This window comes from Mesoplodon bidens, assembly GCF_964165515.1.
Source record: "Mesoplodon bidens genome assembly, chromosome: 8".
Taxonomy (NCBI): domain Eukaryota; kingdom Metazoa; phylum Chordata; class Mammalia; order Artiodactyla; family Ziphiidae; genus Mesoplodon; species Mesoplodon bidens.
Window position 1 is genome coordinate 53,600,079 of NC_138165.1, and position 20,325 is coordinate 53,620,403.

The 20,325-nt window shown below is 34.3% G+C and overlaps 1 protein-coding gene across 1 annotated transcript in view; it reads right to left on the reverse strand.

The window, feature by feature from the left end:
• Positions 1-257: 257 nt before the first annotated feature.
• KYNU (kynureninase) overlaps positions 258-20,325 on the reverse strand; it is a 103,961-nt gene continuing 83,893 nt past the window's right edge. Inside the window, 5 exon segments of the mRNA XM_081242004.1 lie at positions 258-7,955; positions 7,957-8,073; positions 9,385-9,615; positions 15,199-15,284; positions 17,127-17,179. Of these exon segments, the coding sequence (XP_081098130.1) occupies positions 7,926-7,955; positions 7,957-8,073; positions 9,385-9,615; positions 15,199-15,284; positions 17,127-17,179 (517 nt within the window). The 3' untranslated portion in view covers positions 258-7,925.

A 20,325-nucleotide genomic window follows, 5' to 3' on the forward strand; every position in this document is an offset into this window, starting at 1 on the left:
GTCCTCACATGGATTAATATATCCAGTTGCATGCTGTGCATGTGAGTTGAAAAACCTGAAAACAAGTCAGAAGTGACCCTCAGCAACTGGCAGAAGCAAATGTGAATACCTTTCAAATAACACACTTTAACCCAGTTCTCAAAGAATTCCACAGGGTCAAGATAAACGAGCACTTTAAAGTTAAGAATTACAATATATACGAGGAAACTAGCATTATATGTGAAAAGCAACAGAAACAGAACTGTAATTCATCATATATTAGATATAGAATATAAAATACTTATGATTATTAAGACTAGTAAGGAAATGGTGTCTTAGATTTGGTTCCCTAGGAACTTGAGACAGGAATTTGGATAAATATGTTTTACTAAATATGTTTTACACTAAGAATGTTAATAGCAGCATTGTTGCAATATTACAAATATTTGGAACAACTCACATCTTCAACAGTAGTAGAATGAATTCTAATTCTAATTATACAATAGAATACTGAGCAGCAATGAAAATGAATGAAAAGCTATGTGTAACACATGAATGAATCTCAAAAAACAGGATGCTGAGCAAAAGAAGTAGAAGAATATATACAGTACGATTACATTTATATAAAGTTCACACACAGGCAAATTTAGTTAATATATTTTTATGGGTACATGCATAGTTATAAAATTTGAAAGAAAGTAAGGGAATGATTAACACAAAATTTAGTTCGATGATTATCTCTGGGTTTGGGGAGGGAGGGGGGTGTAAGTGGGAGAAAGCGAGTTTCTTTTTTTAAATTTATTTTTATTTTACTTATTTTTTTATACAGCAGGTCCTTATTAGTCATCAATTTTATACACATAATTGTATACATGTCAATCCCTACCACCCAATTCATCACACCACCACAACCACCACCCCGCCACTTTCCCCCCTTGGTGTCCATATGTTTGTTCTCTACATCTGTGTCTCAATTTCTGCCCTGCAAACCAGTTCATCAGAACCATTTTTCTAGGTTCCATGTATATGCGTTAATATACGATATCTGTTTTTCTCTTTCTGACTTGCTTCACTCTGTATGACAATCTCTGGATCCATCCACGTCTCTGCAAATGACCCAATTTTGTTCCTTTTTATGGCTGAGTAATATTCCATTATATATATGTACCACATCTTCTTTATCCATTCATCTGTCGATGGGCATTTAAGTTGCTTCCATGACCTGGCTATTGTACATAGTGCTGCAATGAAAATTGGGGTGCATGTGTCTTTTTGAACTATGGTTTTCTCTGGGTATATGCCCAGTAGTGGGATTGCTGGATCATATGGTAATTCTATTTTTAGTTTATTAAGGGACGTCCACACTGTTCTGCATAGTGGCTGTATCAATTTACATTCCCACCAACAGTGCAAGAGGGTTCCCTTTTCTCCACACCCTCTACAGCATTTGTTGTTTGTAGATTTTCTGATGATGCCATTCTAACTGGTGTGAGGTGATACCTCATTGTAGTTTTGATTTGCATTTCTCTAATAATTAGTGATGTTGAGCAGCTTTTCATGTGCTTCTTGGCCATCTGTATGTTCTTTGGAGAAATGTCTATTTAAGTCTTCTGCCCATTTTTGGACTGGGTTGTTGGTTTTTTTAATATTGAGCTGCATGAGCTGTTTATAAATTTTGGAGATTAATCCTTTGTCTGTTGATTGGTTTGCAAATATTTTCTCCCATTCTGAGGGTTGCCTTTTCGTCTTGTTTATGGTTTCCTTTGCTGTGCAAAAGGTTTTAAGTTTCATTAGGTCCCATTTGTTTATTTTTGTTTATACTTCCATTACTCTAGGAGGTGGATCAAAAAATATCTTGCTGCTGAGGGCTTCCCTGGTGGCGCAGTGGTTGCGAGTCCGCCTGCCAATGCAGGGAACACGGGTTCGTGCCCCAGTCCGGGAAGATCCCACATGCCGCGGAGCGGTGGGGCCCGTGAGCCGTGGCCGCTGAGCCTGCGTGTCCGGAGCCTGTGCTCCGCAACGGAAGAAGCCACAACAGTGAGAGGCCCGTGTATCACAAAAAAAAAAAAAAAATCTTGCTGTGATTTATGTCAAAGAGTGTTCTTCCTATGTTTTCCTCTAAGAGTTTTTTAGTGTCTGGTCTTATATTTAGGTCTTAAATCCATTTTGAGTCTATTTTTGTGTATGGTGTTAGGGAGTGTTCTAATTTCATTCTTTCACATGTAGCTGTCCAGTTTTCCCAGCACCACTTATTGAAGAGACTGTCTTTTCTCCATTGTATATCCTTGCCTCCTTTGTCATAGATTAGTTAACCATAGGTGCGTGGGTTTATCTCTGGGCTTTCTATCTTGTTCCATTGATCTATGTTTCTTTTCTTGTGCCAGTACCATATTGTCTTGATTACTGTAGCTTTGTAGTATAGTCTGCAGTCAGGGAGTCTGATTCCTCCCGCTCCGTTTTTTTCCCTCAAGACTGCTTTGGCTATTCAGGGTCTTTTGTGTCTCTATACAAATTTTAAGATTTTTTGTTCTAGTTCCATAAAAAATGCCATTGATAGCGATTGAATTGAATCTGTAGATTGCTTTGGGTAGTATAGTCATTTTCACAATATTGATTCTTCCAATCCAAGAACATGGTATATCTCTCCATCTGTTAGTTTCATCTTTAATTTCTTTCATCAGTGTCTTATACTTTTCTGCATACAGGTCTTTTGTCTCCCTAGGTAGATTTATTCCTAGGTATTTGCTTCTTTTTGTTGCAATGGTAAATGGGAGTGTTTCCTTTATTTCTCTTTCAGATATTTCATCATTAGTGTGTAGGAATGCAAGAGATTTCTGTGCATTAATTTTGTATCCTGCAACTTTACCAAATTCATTGATTAGCTCTACTAGTTTTCTGCTGGCATCTTTAGGATTCCCTATATATAGTATCATGTCATCTGCAAACAGTGAGTTTTACTTCTTTTTTTCCAATTTGTATTCCTTTTATTTCCTTTTCTTCTCTGATTGCCATGGCTAGGATTTCCAAAACTATGTTGAATAACAGTGGTGAGAGTGGACATCCTTGTCTTGTTCCTGATCTTAGAGGAAATGCTTTCAGTTTTTCACCATTGAGAATGATGTTTGCTTTGGGTGTGTCATATATGGTCTTTGTTATGTTGAGGTAGGTTCCCTCTATGCCCACTTTCTGGAGAGTTTTTATCATAAATGGGTGTTGAATTTTGTCAAAAGATTTTTCTGCCTCTATTGAGATGATCCTATGGTTTTTATTCTTCAATTTGTTAATATGGTTTATCACATTGACTGATTTATGTATATTGAAGAATCCTTGCATCCCTGGGATAAATCCCACTTGATCATGGTGTATGATCCTTTTAATGTGTTGGATTCTGTTTGCTAGTATTTTGTTGAGGATTTTTGCATCTATATTCATCAGTGATATTGGTCTGTAATTTTCTTTTTTTGTAGTACCTTTGTCTGGTTTTGTTATCATGGTGATGGTGGCCTCATAGAATGAGGTTGGGAGTGTTCCTTCCTCTGAAATTTTTTTGGAAGAGTTTGAGAAGGATGGGTGTTAGCTCTTCTCTAAATGTTTGATAGAATTCACCTGTGAAGCCATTGGGTCTGGGACTTTTGTTTGTTGGAAGATTTTTAATCACAGTTTCAATTTCATTACTTGTGATTGGTGTGTTCATATTTTCTGTTTCTTCCTGGTTCAGTCTTGGAAGTTTATACCTTTCTAAGAATTTGTCCATTTCTTCCAGGTTGTCCATTTTATTGGCATAGAGTTGTTTGTAATTGTCTCTTAGAATGCTTTGTATTTCTGCAGTGTCTGTTATAACTTCTCCTTTTTCATTTCTAATTTTACTGATTTGAGTCCTCTCCCTCTTTTTCTTGATGAGTCTAGCTAATGGTTTACCAATTTTGTTTATCTTCTTTGTTTATCTTTTTTATTGATCTTTTCTATTGTTTTGTTTCTATTTCATTTATTTCTGCTCTGATTTTTGTGGTTTCTTTCCTTCTGCTAACTTTAGGTTTTGTTTGTTCTTCTTTCTCTAGTTCCATTAGGTATAAGGTTAGATTGTTTATTTGAGATTTTTCTTGTTTCTTGAGGCAGGCTTGTATAGCTATAAACTTCCCTCTTAGAACTGCTTTTGCTGCATCCCATAGGTTTTGAATCGTCATGTTTTCACTGTCATTTGTCTCTAGGTATTTTTTGATTTCCTCTTTGATTTCTTCAGTGATCTCTTGGTTATTTGGTAATGTGCTGTTTAGCCTCCATGAGTTTGTGTTTTTCCCTGTAATTCATTTCTAATCTCACAGCGTTGTGGTCAGAAAAGATGCTTGATATGATTTGAATTTTCTTAAATTTACTGTGGCTTGATTTGTGACCCAAGATGTGATCTATCCTGGAGAATGTTCTATGTGCACTTGAAAAGAAAGTGTAATCTGCTGTTTTTGGATGGAATGTCCTATAAATATCAGTTAAATCTATCTGGTCTATTGTGTCATTTAAAGCTTGTGTTTCCTTATTAATTTTCTGTTTGGATGATCTGTCCATTGGTGTAACTGAGGTGTTAAAGTCCCCCACTATTATTGTGTTACTGTCAATTTCTTCTTTTACAGCTGTTAGCAGTTGCCTTATGTATTGAGGTGCTCCTATGTTGAGTGCATATATATTTATAATTGTTATATCTTCTTCTTGGATTGATCCCTTGATCATTATGTAGTGTCCTTCCTTGTCTCTTGTAACATTCTTTATTTTAAAGTCTATTTTATCTGATAAGAGTATTGCTACTCCAGCTTTCTTTTGATTTTCATTTGCATGGAATGTCTTTTTCTATCCCCTCACTTTCAGTGTGCATGTGTCCCTAGGTCTGAAGTGGGTCTCTTGTAGACAGCATATATATGTGTCTTGTTTTCGTATCCATCCAATGAGTCTGTGTCATTTAGTAGGAGCATTTAATCCATTCACATTTAAGGTGATTATCGATAAGTATGTTCCTATTACCATTTTCTTAATTGTTTTGGGTTTGTTTTTGTAGGTCCTTTTCTTCTCTTGTGTTTCCCACTTAGAGAAGTTCCTTTAGCATTTGTTGTAGAGCTGGTTTGGTGGTGCTGAATTCTCTTAGCTTTTGCTTGTCTGTTAAGGTTTTGATTTCTCCATCGAATCTGAATGAGATCCTTGCTGGGTAGAGTAATCTTGGTTGTAGGTTCTTCCCTTTCATCACTTTAAGTATATCATGCCACTCCCTTCTGGCTTGTAGAGTTTCTGCTGAGAAATCAGCTGTTAACCTTATGGGAGTTCCCTTATATGTTATTTGTCATTTTTCCCTTGCTGCTTTCAATAATTTTTCTTTGTCTTTAATTTTTGCCAGCTTGATTACTATGTGTCTCGGCGTGTTTCTCTTTGCGTTTATCCTGAATGGGACTCTGTGCTTCCTGGACTTGGGTGGCTATTTCTTTTCCCATGTTAGGGAAGTTTTCGACTATAATCTCTTCAAATATGTTCTCGGGTCCTTTCTCTCTCTCTTCTTCTGGGACCCCTATGATGTGAATGTTGTTGTGTTTAATGTTGTCCCAGAGGTCTCTTAGGCTGTCTTCACTTCTTTTAATTCTTTTTTCTGTATTCTGATCTGCAGCAGTGAATTCCACCATTTTTTCTTCCAGGTCACTTATCCGTTCTTCTGCCTCAGTTATCCTGCTATTGATTCCTTCCATTGTAGTTTTCATCTCAGTTGTTGTATTGTTCATCTCTGTTTGTTTGTTCTTTAATTCTTCTAGGTCTTTGCTAAACATTTCTTGCATTTTCTCGATCTTTGCCTCCATTCTTTTTCTGAGGTCCTGGATCATCTTCACTATCATTATTCTGAATTCTTTTTCTAGAAAGTTGTTGCCTATCTCCACTTCATTAGTTGTTTTTCTAGGGTTTTATCTTGTTCCTTCATCTGGTACATAGCCCTCTGCCTTTTCATCTTGTCTGTCTTTCTGTGAATCTGTTAGTGTTGGAGGGTCTCCTGTAGAGGCGGGGGGTGACTGTAGCTCATGGTGTGGACAAGGACACTGGCAGCAGAAGTTCTGGGAAGTACTCTTTGGCATGAGCCCTCCCAGAGTCTGTGAGCAAGCGAGTTTCTACTGCTCTTTCTTCACCTGGGTGATGAGGACAGAGTGCTGATGATGCTTTGAATGGTTTGTTTACATAATTTGATGTAATTTTAATGTGATTAACATGAAATATTTTAGAACTTTAACTGATAAGCACCTTCATATACCTTCCCTTATTCAACCATCTAGTTAATACCCCTAAGATTTTTCTCATAGTATCACCATTTATCTTTCATAGAAGAAGTTACAGTTTGTAATTATATGTTTACTTGGATGTTTATAGGTTTACTATCTGTTTCCCCACTAAGCTACCTGTTCCCTGAGAGCTGAAATTATGTCTTTTTTTTTTTTACCACTCTGATGTTCAAAAACAATTTCTTCTAGTTGAAGTCATGTATGGTCAGATTTTAAGGTTTTGGCAATTTTTCCATCTATGAAAGATGAGTTTTGCCAAAAGTGGAGGTGGGAAGGTTTTCTAAAGCAATTATGCAACCACTCAATTAAGTGAGATATCATGTAAATAGAATAGCACAATACATGGTACATGGGAAGTACTCGATAAATATCAGTAGTTGCTGGTGTTGGTGTCAGAGCTCTGCAACTTTTTATTTAACTCTACCACTCAAAGTGCTTGGCTAAGCTAATACCATCATAGTCACTCTTTCTTGCTGCTTATGTATGCAAATGTAGAATATTTTGCCAGTTCATGAATAGTGGTTATGGCATCAACAGCTGAGAACTAGGGGGATCTTACAGGGCTGAATGTAACTGTTGTGTTTTCATAGTGATTAACAAAGGTCCATAGATTTGGGTTAGAGCTTGAGTGATGAAGCACTTATTTCCTAACTTTAATCCTCAATCACAAGTATCTTAGAGTGATTTATTTCACTATTTTAGAGACATAGTAGCATCTAAAGTCTTTTATCAGGATAATTTCCCATTAAACAAAACCAAGAGATTATGATAACATTAAATAAGGGGACATCCTTGAAAAATGGATTAGGACCCTAGAGTGAGTAAAGAAATCAATTTAATGAGCTTCAACCAACATTAGTTGTAATGAGATAAAATAATAAATATGAAAGCACAAGCAAATAATTTACGCAACTTTTTTTTTGCTGTATATACCATTTTTAAAGCCAGATCTAGGATGATATCTACTCACTATGAAAATCATGGTAATGTCAGGGATGGTAACATGAAAGAATGGCCAATGGCAATTGTAAGAAGCTGCAGAATGAAAACTGAAAGACATTTCTTTTTTACCAGATGTTAACATACGATTAAAAAAATTGTGTATGAAATAAGGCTTGTACACAAATTAAACTCTGATATTAAATGTATTCCTTAGTGTGGATTATGACCAAAATATTTGAAAGCCACTGCCCTAGAAAATGCATTTTCTTTTCCTCAGATTGGAGTTAGATGGAACATTGTAAAAAGCATACATACATCAGATTGTTCAACTACAGTGCCTATAAGAAACTCTTTGGTAAATTAAAATTAAAGTTATATTTCTAAAATTGACACAAAATTTTCCACATACATTGTGAAGTTGTCAGTCAAATTATAAATTAAACCAACAAAAAACATTTCATTAACAATGAAATATGACAGCTAATCAAGACTGTGTACATAATACTTGCACTAGTAAAGACTGATCCATCAGACACCAAGAAATTGGACAGCCATACAGATATCTCAAGGCCACAGACCCTTAAAAAATTGTCTTGTTTTTCTGTAAAGTAAACAATTCATTGCCAGTTATGTGTAATCAGTTTTGAAATAATTAAAACTTGAATAATAGTAATAAAATAACCACAGGCTTTCCATATTATTTGCTTAAGTTGCTATGGAAAACTCGGCTATTTTTTGTTTCTGCAGAGTCAAGTGCAGAAATGAGCAGATTGATAAATTTATAAACATCATGGAAAGAATTGTAGAGAGGAACTGGAGCCACTCGAATCCCATTTGGATCCCGTTTGTCACACTGTAGGGGAAACAAAAAGTAAAACCACAATAATGTTGGCATCATTCATATAATGGAAAACCACATTCAAGAGAAACTTACATAAAACATTCATACTGATTTCCCTAAAACTTAATATATAAGCAATTTTTTTCTCTTTAAGTAAAGCATAGTGTTTCTATGTTATTTGAAACTCCCCTCTTAATAATGATTAAAATATTAATGCGTTGGTACATGAATATCCTAAGTACTTTCCTGAAGTCCAGTCAGCAATGATCCTTTTTAAGCAACCAATGGATCAAGTATACAGTTTATCTGTGGAGAGACCCTGGAGAGACTGGAACCCTTGCACACATTTCAATGATTGAGAACCTCACTGAGATCTGGAGAGTTTTAGTTATATTTCCATTAAATTCAGTAATCCCTAATCTCATGAATTGGGCTCAGATAATTCAGCATAGTCTGAAGATCACTATGACTGTCTTTTAAGAAACACGCCCTATAGGCTAGACAATATAATAAATGGTTTATGTGTACTGGCACATTTTATTCCATAACAACTTTTGAGGTAAGTATTTTTGCAGCAAAAATACAGATGAAGGATCTGAAGTCAATAGTTGTTTACTAACTTTCCCAGGAGCACATGGCTTGTAAATGGTAGAGTGTGATTTGGAATGCTGATATTCTGATTTGTGTCTTCAGAATCTGGGGATACCTCTCCTAAAGGTTTGGAAGACTGAGTGCAGCAGTTTCTAAATCTGGAAATAGATATGTTATCACCATTTTTCCCGAAATTACTCATTAAATACTTTTTAGTTCCCTTCAAGAGACTAAGAGGGCTACTTAGGCCCAACAGTTAAAAAAAAAATTCCATACAACATTAACACTCTTAAGCTGTGTCTACATATCTTTCTTGACTGAAGTGAAAAAGTTGAAAATAATTTAGTTCAATCAAACAACTAAGTAAGACTGATTTCCTTTTTCTCCCTGTACTATATTGTATGTTCTTTAATTCCACTTATTCAATAAATATATAATATATTAGGGTTTTCACTAAATTTTTTTCTATCCAAACTATAATGAAAATAATGGATAAATTACATAAAACTCTTTCCTGCAACCAAAATTTGTGGTTTCTTCCCTTTTATCAGAAATGACAGATCTCCGTGCCCTTCACTTAGCACAGTGCTGAATACGTAGTTGGCATTTAACTTATCCTCACTGACTGATGTGAAATAACATGGAAAAATGAATAAACAAAAAATTCAAATTTTGTGCTCAACATGTAACCCATAGAGAAAAACCTGGTAACAAAGCAAGAGATATACGTACAACCACTCCTCTTTTTTCTAGTTCTTGGAAAACATATTTAATTGGAATAGAAAATGTTAGGGTTAGCTGGCAGCCGCGATCCTCTATACGGGATGGAGTAATTATGTTCACAACTGTTTTCTTGGTTTCTGCTTTATCCTGGCTGAAGTGATGCTTGATCATGTATTCCAGATAACCAGTTAGCAAAATAGATTTTCTCCTCAGTGCTTTCATAGTTGCTTGCCTAAAGATCTGCAGAATAAGAAACAATCAGGTTCACGGTTTCTTGTTGATTTATAAAGAAGCAAAATTTAACTGTAAATCACACATAAAAAAAGGGAAATGCCCAGTTTTGACCTTTCCAATAAAACATCCATTTTAGATAATCTTTTTGTGAAAAATGTCCTCTTTTAAGTGCTTTGCTATTAAAAATTAAACGCAAAGTGTCCATGACAGAAAAACTGTACAAATGTCATTTAAACAATACCTGCAAAAGCAGAAAAAAATAAGTGAACATAATGTTCCTTCAGAGTTATTTTAAATTAGCTTCATATAATTAGTACAAGTAAAACATACCTTAATAAATACATTTAACTGTTATAAATGTCAAAAATTTTCCTCCAAACATTTTATACAATCATAATCAAGATTTTTTTTCTATTCCCATATAAAGTTTGTTTAATCCACAAAATGGTGCAGTAAGAGCTAAACGCTTATGTGGAAGGCAATGTTACCAATATTATTTATATTTGTTTTACCAATTCCTAAATCTCCTTCAGTTTAACAGTAAGAAAACAAATAGTTAAATAGTGATGCTAAGTTTTGTCAGAAAAGCAAATAATGTTAGATAATGCATGTATTATTACTGAAGCATTTGGTCTTCCTTTTTTTCTTCTTTCATCATTTTCTCCCCTGCTAAACTCTAACACTGGTGTGAAAATACTGCCAGTTGCTGCCTGAGGTGTCTTATATTAAGATGAGTGACAAAAGGGCACAAAATAACTGGTATTGGAACATTAGGGGTCAGAACAGACATGCTTTTCTAGCTTATCTCTTAAGGTCAAGTAGAGTTTAAAAGTATATTCTACATATAAGAACTGAAATAACTGCAAACAGAGAATGATGCACTGGCAAGCCACTTAATGTCCCTTTTCTGTATCATGTTATGCCACTGAGCAAACATAGGGTCATTTGGTGATATCTATGCTTTTTGAAGTCTATGAAAATAGTTTTTTCTCTGTATACACATGGCATGTGTGGGCAGGCATTCTACTAGAACTCAACCATTCAGGCATAGATTTTCTTGACCTATTGCATGGAGGCTGTGGATGTGGCTGAAGGAGAGGATGAGAGTTGTATGTAAGGTAATGTCTTGAAGGAAGAAAGGAAAATCAGAGGATAGAAAGCTATCTGCCTCTCTTCCCAACCAGACGTCATGGACTGTGTCTGCAGCCTGGGAAGAGTTCAGCTGCAAATAGAAGCTGAGGTCTTTGAGGTCCATGTCAAAAAGCATCTGACATATTCAGTGCAAAAAAATGCTACTTTAGGCCAGTTACATGGAGTTTGGTAAGAGGCATCTCTTCATTTCCTGTGTAAAACAAAATGTCCATAGATTTGGCACAATGAAGACTCAAGGGAACACCTCCAAGTTTTGGATCAAGAGAGCCTGATCCAAGAATCAACATTCTTACAGAGGGCAGGAGCAGGGACAGGTAAGGTGTAGCCCACCAGTGGTTTGGCTGTCAGGTTTGGAATTAAAAAAAAAAAAATGTGACAGGAATCTTTACAAATTTCTCTTTGGAGATTAATAATAATTTGAGGACATTTTAATTATTTAAATAATTCTAGTACACTTTCTGGATCCACTTTGGGCCCCATAAGATGCAGATGGGGACAATGTATAAAGTAGTACTTTTAATGGTATTTCATTTGTATTCATAGGTTAGTAAGACTTTGGGGAATATTAAGTTTATAGGTTTTTTTTTTAATGAAGTTTTTTGCTCTTGCAGATTTGATAGCAAGCAACCAATTTTTTTTTTCATGACAGATATCTCAGTTTTAACATATCATGACTCTTTGTTAATAATAAAATAACTTTTAAATGTAAAACTAATTTCCACATTACAACCACAACAAGAGAAGCTGCATTCTGAGGCAGTCTTAAGTTCTTCTCAGAGTGTAAAAGTCTCTACTGAGGCCTCAGATAAAAATATCAAGAGGGGATAATAGGAGTTAACAGTGAAGTAGAATAAATGTCCTTTTTTCTTTTTTTTCTTTTTTTTTTTTTTTGCTTCTCATTATTTTCATGCTTTCAGTGCTGTGGAATATTTTTTTTTTAAATTAGGAAAAATGAAAAGTGTAGTTTGAAAATATTCAGCTTATAACAGAATTCTTGGCAGAGTTTCCACTATTTGGGTGAGTTTTCTTGCTTACTAAAATAAATGCAAAGCTAGAAAAGTTAGATATGTTTAAATAGGAAAAATAAGTATAGCATGATGTTTTCAATTCTTAAATTCTTAAAATTGGCTCCCTAATAACTCTGAGGAAAGACAGAGTACATTTCTTCTGACTTGCCCTGTATTTTAATTGAATGCTCTAATTTTATATATTTAAGGTATTTATTTAATTGTGTATTTATGTACTGAAAAAGTCTAAAATTGTCTACCTAATCGCTACATAGAAATATGACTCTGCAAAATACAATATAAGTATTGTTTAAGTTCAAGTTAGTAATTAGAAGGTTGAGGTGACCTCTGAAGTAATCTGGTCCAAACATCTTCATTAAAAAATTGAGGCAAATGAATTCAAGAGTAGTTGTCACTTGTTGAAGGTCACACTTAGTGTCCCAGTGAGGGATAGAGTATTTGCCTCCTGCTTCCTACCTTATTGCTCTTTCTCTTGATCCACAGTATTTTTAAAATTATTGTACAAAAGATTAAATAGGCAGCAGTATGAAGAAACATTTTGAAACTAATTATAAGGTGCTATTTTCCATGGTATCCATCAATCAATCAAATACACATTAATTGTGAACAAAGCCATAATTAATCTTTTTTAAAAATTCTCTGTATTGCAAATCTGAAATCATATCCATGTACATTGATTCTTAAGTATAGAATCTCTTCTTCGGTTGGCATTTGACTGTGTGAGAATATTTTTCGAAAGGGAAGTAGAGATAACAATGAAAGGTAGCTTGATTCATGTATTTATTTCTTTCATTTACTCAAACTTCAGCTACCTATCTCCTATATGCGTAACTTTTAAATAAATAAGGTAAGTACTGAATCGGTTAATTCACTGACACTCACATGGCAAACTCAGAAACATCTAGAAAGTAGTGTTTTAACAGTTAAGTAGTGAATGGGAAACAATGAAACGTATTATTTTGTAATTTCAGAATTTTGCAATTTATAATAGGAAGCAAGAATTTCGAAAACACCTTCTTTAACACAAGGTTTGATTACTTAAAGATAATTTTGGTTAGAACATAGCCTCGACAGTGAATGATTTAATAAGATATCTCCAAGAGGATGCAGGAAACGCTTAAGTGATAAGAAGCTCCAGAGCAGTGTACATACCTCTTCTGTGGCATTTAGTGTCTTTTTCTCAAGTTTAAGTTTGGATATTAAAGGAGAAGATAAATCAGTCTTCATATTCCAGCTGAGAATAGAAACCATGTCTAGGTGACTATAATACAATGTGGAAGAAAACTATTGGTAGGGAAAATAGGAATAAGACTTCCTGTGGCAGAAGAGGTGAATACCGAACAACAGTCAGTCCACTGCAGAGAATACCAAAGTGATAGTGTCTAAAAGACATTTTCTAGATACGGCTAGGAAGTCATTTGCAAAGATAAAATCAGAGGAAACTTTAAGTACTAGTTTTTCCTAAGGTATTCCTTGGTGCCTTGTTTTTTCTTACTATAATTCATCTTCTCCCTGATATAAACTTTCAAAATAAGCAAAACGTTATCTTCTTTTAAAATGTTTAACGGGGGACATCCCTGGTGCTCAGTGGTTAAGAATCCGCCTGCCAATGCAAGGGAAACGGGTTCGATCTCTGGTCCGGGAAGATCCCACATTGCTGCAGAGCAGCTAAACCTGTGTGCCACAACTACTGAGCCTGCGCTCTAGAGCCCGCAAGCCACAACTACTGAGCCCTCGCGCCACAACTACTGAACCTATGCACTGCAACAACTGAGCCCACGTGCTGCGACTACTGAAGCCCGCATGCCTAGAGCCCGTGCTCCGCAACCAGGGAAGCCACCACAATGAGAAGCCCATGCACTGCATCGAAAGTAGCCCTGGCTCGCCGCAACTAGAGAAAAGTCGGCTCGCAGCAACAAACACGCAATGCGGCCAAAAAAATAAAATAAAATAGAATAGAATAAAATAAAAATGTTTAACGGAAGTGTTCCTCAGGTTGGATATTTTGAAAGCAAATCAAATATCATTATTTGATTTGCCGAGTAGATTTCATCACCCCCCTGAAAAAGATTTTTTAAAATATGTATCACTGCCTGCGAAATCTTGTTACAAAAAAAAAAAACCTGCCCAAAAGTGAAAACAGCACAAGCTCCATCTAGTGGTCATACTGAGTATGTGCTCTTTAAATTGGGATGAAATGAAATGAGTTGATTACTACTATCTAGTGGTGAAGCTGTATAAAAACAGAGGAACTTGACGCTGCTGTCCAGTGGCCAAAATGAGAAACTACTGTGAATGTTCACAGAATTCTAGAATTTTAAGTTTGGAAGAGATTTTGGAAGCCTTTATCCGGTCACTCATGCCAAAATACGCCACAGTAGAATTTCCTAAACTAGATGATTTTAGGAGGCTTTCAATTTAAAAAAAAACATAAAATCAAAATTTTATTTGAATATCTATATATTTAAAATCTCTATTAGAAACATATATGTATATTTACTTAAAATATATTTTACTTAAATGTATGTATATAAAATATATATTGCCTTAATATATGTATTAATACTATTATTATATAGATATAATTATTAACAATATATATTTACTTAGATAAATTTAGTCTTAATATGAAATTAATGAATATCCAATATCCAAATAATTAGTTAGGAGACATATATATATGCATTATATGTGTGTAAAAATGAATAGATATAGGTAAGTACCCTATTATTTAGGGTGAGACTAATTTTAAGTAGAAGCATGAATGAGCTTAAATAAAAATATTGAGCCAGTAATAGTAGAAATTAAACGTGGCTATAATGTTATAGAAACCCCAATGGGGAAAAAGAAAATCCACCCTACCTCATGGGACAACCTTACTCATCTTTGGTTTACTCTGACTATTCATACTCTCCCCAACCCCCTAAAGTCTTCCTATAGTTTTGTCACATGGCAGTTTGTCAGTTCATTGACTCACAGAACTAGAAGAAACAGAGTCCTCAGTAATCACAACATCGTCCAGCACACAATAATTTCTTAATAAGTAAGTGTTTGAATGAGTGAATTAATCAAGACTTAAATTTTGCATGTTTGTTTTGTATATAGAGAGACCAGTAGAAGATTAAATAACTTATTCAGGTTCACACAAATTCTAAGTGGAACTAAAAATGTGTCACCCCAGGTAAGTTTCACTGAACATTTATTAAGTGCCAACAGTATGCCAAGCCTTGGGTTGGGGGCTGAATATATAAATAAAAAGTGACATTAGCACACAGTCACTGTCCTAATGGAGAACCCTGCCCTTCCTCTGTTGTTTATGCACATTGCATATTAATCTAGCTGATTAATCAGCAGATAAACAACATGTCTCAGGTAAAGATGTGGGAAGGCTGAAGCATAGATCACTTACCTCTAAACTAGCATGTAAGGAACAGACCAGTAGAATGGGAGGATTTGAAATTCGGAATCCATTGACTCCAGGGATTAACTGCAGTTCTGAAAAATTAATATTGTGTCATTTTTATAGAATGTTTGCCTAAAAAGGTATCCTTTATGGATTTTTTTATGACAGTAAAGTAGAGAGGAAAAATTTAAGACTTAAAAACTTTTCCTTCTGGGATTTCTGAGATATTTAAGAGAAACGCCATGGACCTAAAATACCGGCATATTTCTCCTTCACTTAAAACTTCCATCTCCTCTGCCCCCACCTTCATAGCAGCCTACCAAAAATTAGAGCCCTTAGACACAAGACAAACATAATGTCATCTAGAAGATTTTCGGCACCCCATCCTCTGCCCTCTCATCCCCAAGCCAGCATTCCTTGTTCTTCTCCATGCTTTGCCTTTCTATTATGAAACCATATCAAGATTCGAATGGCTTGTAATTGTAATGTCACCCAAAGGCAGAAATACAAATGAAATGACCTAGGAAGGTGACTTTTAACATTAGGATTACTAGGTCAAGTAGCTTCTCTTGGGAAAGAAGAAAAAAAAAAAGCTTTAAAAAAAATGATCTGCCTAAGTATGATATATTAAAAAAGTAAATTAATAGCAGACATTATTCTAATTATAATTAATTAGATTGAATAGTTGCAAGTTAAATCCAAGAGTTAAAACTGCTAGTTAGAGATAAAGTTAAAACCTAATACTGACTAAGAGTGAGAGAATTTTCTGGGTCTTTAGAGATGCATCTAATTAAGGCTAGTCAAACTATATCCTGTGGGTCAAATCTGGCCCACCACTTGTTTTTGTAAATAAAGTTTTATTGGAACGTAGCCACATTCATTCATTTATGTATTTTTGTGGCTGCTTTAGCACCACAATGGCAGAGTTGTGCCACAGAAACAGCATAGCCCCAAAAGCTTAGCATATCTCCAATCTGACCCTTCATAGAAAACCTTTGTCCACCCCTGATCTAATCCAGCTCCTTCATTTACAGATAAGAAAACCCACTACAAACAATTTAAATAACTGACATAATAACAGAGTTCATTATTTCAGCAGCCAAGATGAAACACAGCTTTCCTGATATGACTGAAGAGCCCATCTTTATTCTTTGCATCTTGGTTGGTGCAAATGTGAATATATTCAAAATCATATCTCAGGGTTGGAAGGAGGCTGAAGGATCAAGTTTAAGTTTAATTCTCACAACATTTAGGAAGTTCTCTGTATCCCATGTGATGGAAGAATAAAGTCACTCAGGAAAAAGAAATAGGGCAATTTGATAACTCCCTGAGCATGGTGTACTTTCATTTCTACCCATTAGGGTTAGTATTTGGTATGTGGTGAAAGCCACAAAAGAAGGAAATTTTGGGAAAATAGAGGGATAAAAATGAACATTTATTAAATAGTATGCTACTTGGTTTATAGCTTAGAATGTGTCCTGCCCTCAAACGAAACCCTGAAATATTATTATTCACATTAGATATGTGAGGAAAAAACCCAAAAAAATCCAAAATGATAAATATGTGCAACATCACAAAACTATTAAGCAGCAAAGTGGGTTTGATACCTAAGTCTCTCTGGGTCTGACCTCAAGCCAACAATTCCTTCTGTTTTCCCTGCCTGATGTTTTAGGTACTCCATATTGATGAGATCTGAGTACTTTAGATTTCACTTCTTATTTCCCTATGAAACGATAGACTCAAAATCATGCTAAAATCTATGAACACTTAGTCTTACACTGAAGAAATGTCATTTCTTATTTTAAGAATTCTCAGTGGCATTTTCAAAGTGCACTCTCCATGAGGCATGTATATTACATATCATATAAAGACAGATGAAAATTGAAATAAAGTTAAGACAAAGTGACTTGTGAAGTAAAATTGAATACACTTACTGTTATCCATCTTAAATCTGGTGCTTAATTCATGGCCAAACCATCCCACTAACCTGAAACATAAATAATAACATTTGATATTTTGGTCTATAAAAATAGTCACAATTAATATAAGCCAAATCATCCCACTAAGCTAAAACATAAATACTAACATTTGATATTTTGGTCTATAAAAATAGTCACAATTAATATAGGACTCTAGGGCCTGCGTTTTAAAATCATTTATGATACAAGCCATCAAATACTTAAGCATATAAATACTATATGATATCATAAGGCAATTAATATTTATAACCTTCTTGAGATTGAGTATAAAATCAATTTGTTCTTGTTATTAGTTGTATTACCTTTGCAAAGTTAAATCATCTAGAGACCTGTACTTAATGACCTTGTTCTTATTTAAAATTAACTAAAATGAACAAAAATGTTGTTTTTTTTAGATATTAAAACAAAGGTGAAAAGAAAGCTCAAAAATAAAGTGATTAATACAATAATGTATTTTTCTTGCAGTAAGCTCTCTAAAGAGAAATGGCATAAAAATAATCTATATAATTTTTGAAAAATTTAAAATAATTTTCTAAAGAAATTGTTACTTTCAGATTTTAATAAGAATGTTAATTAGCCAGATATAAAATACAATATATATAGGACAAATCATATGTATGTGTGTGTGCTTATTAGATGAAAAAAATTACAAAATATCTAAAGAAAAATATAAAATTTGAGAAAGAGAAATACAATATTCCTGATAATCAATTCTTCCTAAATAAATTGCTAGTTTTAATACTGCCAAAATTAAAAATTCCAAGTATGTTGTTTTTGGATTTGGCAAAATGTTGTTAAGTTTATATAGAATATATGAGTGAAAATAATAAATTTTGAAATAGAAGAGTATAAAGGTGAATATGCTCTATATTATATAGTATATTACAAAATTCATTAAATGAATGAGCACAATACTATTAAAAGAAGCATCAAGGAGATAAATGGAACATGGCAGAAAATATAAAAAACAGTCCTCAGATCATACAACAATTTAATAAGTGATAATTGTAACATTCCAAAAAATGCAAAGATGAAGAAAATATGTTCATATATTTATATGATTCTTAAAAGAAAAATTTCTAACTATGAAAACCAAAGAAAATATAAAGGAACATATCTATATATTCAGACACATTTAAAATTCTGTATTACAAAGAAAAAACAAATGAAAAACCAAAACAAAAACCAATGATGGGGAGAAGGAAGCTGTTTGCCACATTTAAAAGAGTTTTCACCAAGAGTTTTTTCATCAGAGAAAGGGCAGTGCCCCCAAAACTACACAGCCACGAGGCATGGACAAGGCATTTATAAAAGGAGAAATGCATATGCCCCATGAATTCTGGGGGGGGGGAACCCTCAATCTCAGTAATAATTAAAAATATGAAAAAACAAGAAGATCAGACCATGCTTCACATACCAAATTGGCAAAGTCATTTAAAATTTATATGTCTATTTGCATCAAGGATTTAGTAAAAAGGAAATAAGCTCTTTGTCTAATAATGAATATATAAGTAATAAAGCCTTTATGGAGTACAGTTTGAAAATATAAATTAAATATTGTATAGTTTTCTGTCCCAGTACTTTTACTTGTTCCAGTTTATCCAAAGGACTATTCGGATTACACTATTTGGAGTACACTATGATGTGTGTGCTAGAACAATGAACACAATACTATTTACAGTGTCACAGCAACCACAATATCTTGTAACACAGAAATAATAAAATAAATTATACAACTTTTATATGATGGAATATTATGTAGCCATTATAAAAATCATATTTGAAAGAATGTATATTCAAAAAGAATAAAATGGAGATACCAATATTTAAACTATGTTTCCAATTTTAGCATAAAATATATTGCATGCATTTATATGTAATTATGGCCAAAATGTTAAAATTTTTAATTTTTTCTTTATTCACATCCAAGTCAAACTTAGACATAATGGAGAAACACCAAAGTTACTTTCATTAGTACTAAGATTTTACAGTTATACTAATTGAAAAAAGAGGTAGTAAATTATCACTACTTTCAAATTAAACAATTTTGTAGCTGGTATGAACAAAAAGATAATTTAATTTGGTAATCTGGTACAAAATTAATATGAGACCTAAATATTTGAAGTTTACAGTTTCAACAAGCTGATATATTAATAAGAAATATTCCAGACCTACATAAAAAAAATTTAAATACTTCTGAATCTGAACAGCAAGAGCAAAAATACTTGAAAATTTTTCAACATCAAGAAAAACGACAGGACTTCCCTGGTGGTGCAGTGGTTAAGAATCTGCCTGCCAATGCAGGGGACACAGGTTTGAGCCCTGGTCCGGTAAGATCCCATGTGCCACGGAGCAACTAAACCCGTGTGCTACAACTATTGAGCCAATGAGCCACAACTACTGAAACCCATGTGCCTAGAACCCGTGCTCCACAACAAGAGAAGCCACTGCAATGAAAAGCCCATGCACCACAATGAAGAGTAGCCCCCCATCACCCCCCGACTAGAGAAAGTCTTGTGTGCAGCAAAAAAGACCCAACGCAGCCAAAAACAAACAAATAAATAAATAAATAAAATTTTTTAAAAAAATCAATTCTCCTCAAATTGATGTATAAATTTATATAACCCCAGTAAAATATGCAAACAGATTTTATTTTCATTTGCTACTTGCAAGCTGATTCTAATGCCATCTGGAAAAACAAATAATTTTTAAAAATCCCTAAAAAATAACAGCTATGACATTGACATAACAGCTACAACATAACAGCTATGACAAAATAATACTATATTATAAAAATTCAAAATGAAAACAGTGTGGAACTGTTAACAAATCAACTAATATACCATTCATCGTATTAATAAAGCTGAAAAAGTTATAGAATCATCTCCATAGACCAATGAGTCATAAGAGAAAGTTCTGTCAAGTGATGTTTGCAACTTATGTCACAAGAGGTTAATCTTTGTAGTATAAAAATATCTAGAGATAGGGCTTCCCTGGTGGCGCAGTGGTTGAGAGTCCGCCTGCCGATGGCAGGGGACATGGGTTCATGCCTCGGTCCGGGAAGATCCCACATGCCGCCGAGCGGCTGGGCCCGTGAGCCATGGCCGCCGAGCCTGTGCGTCCAGAGCCTGTGCTCTGCGATAGGAGAGGCCAC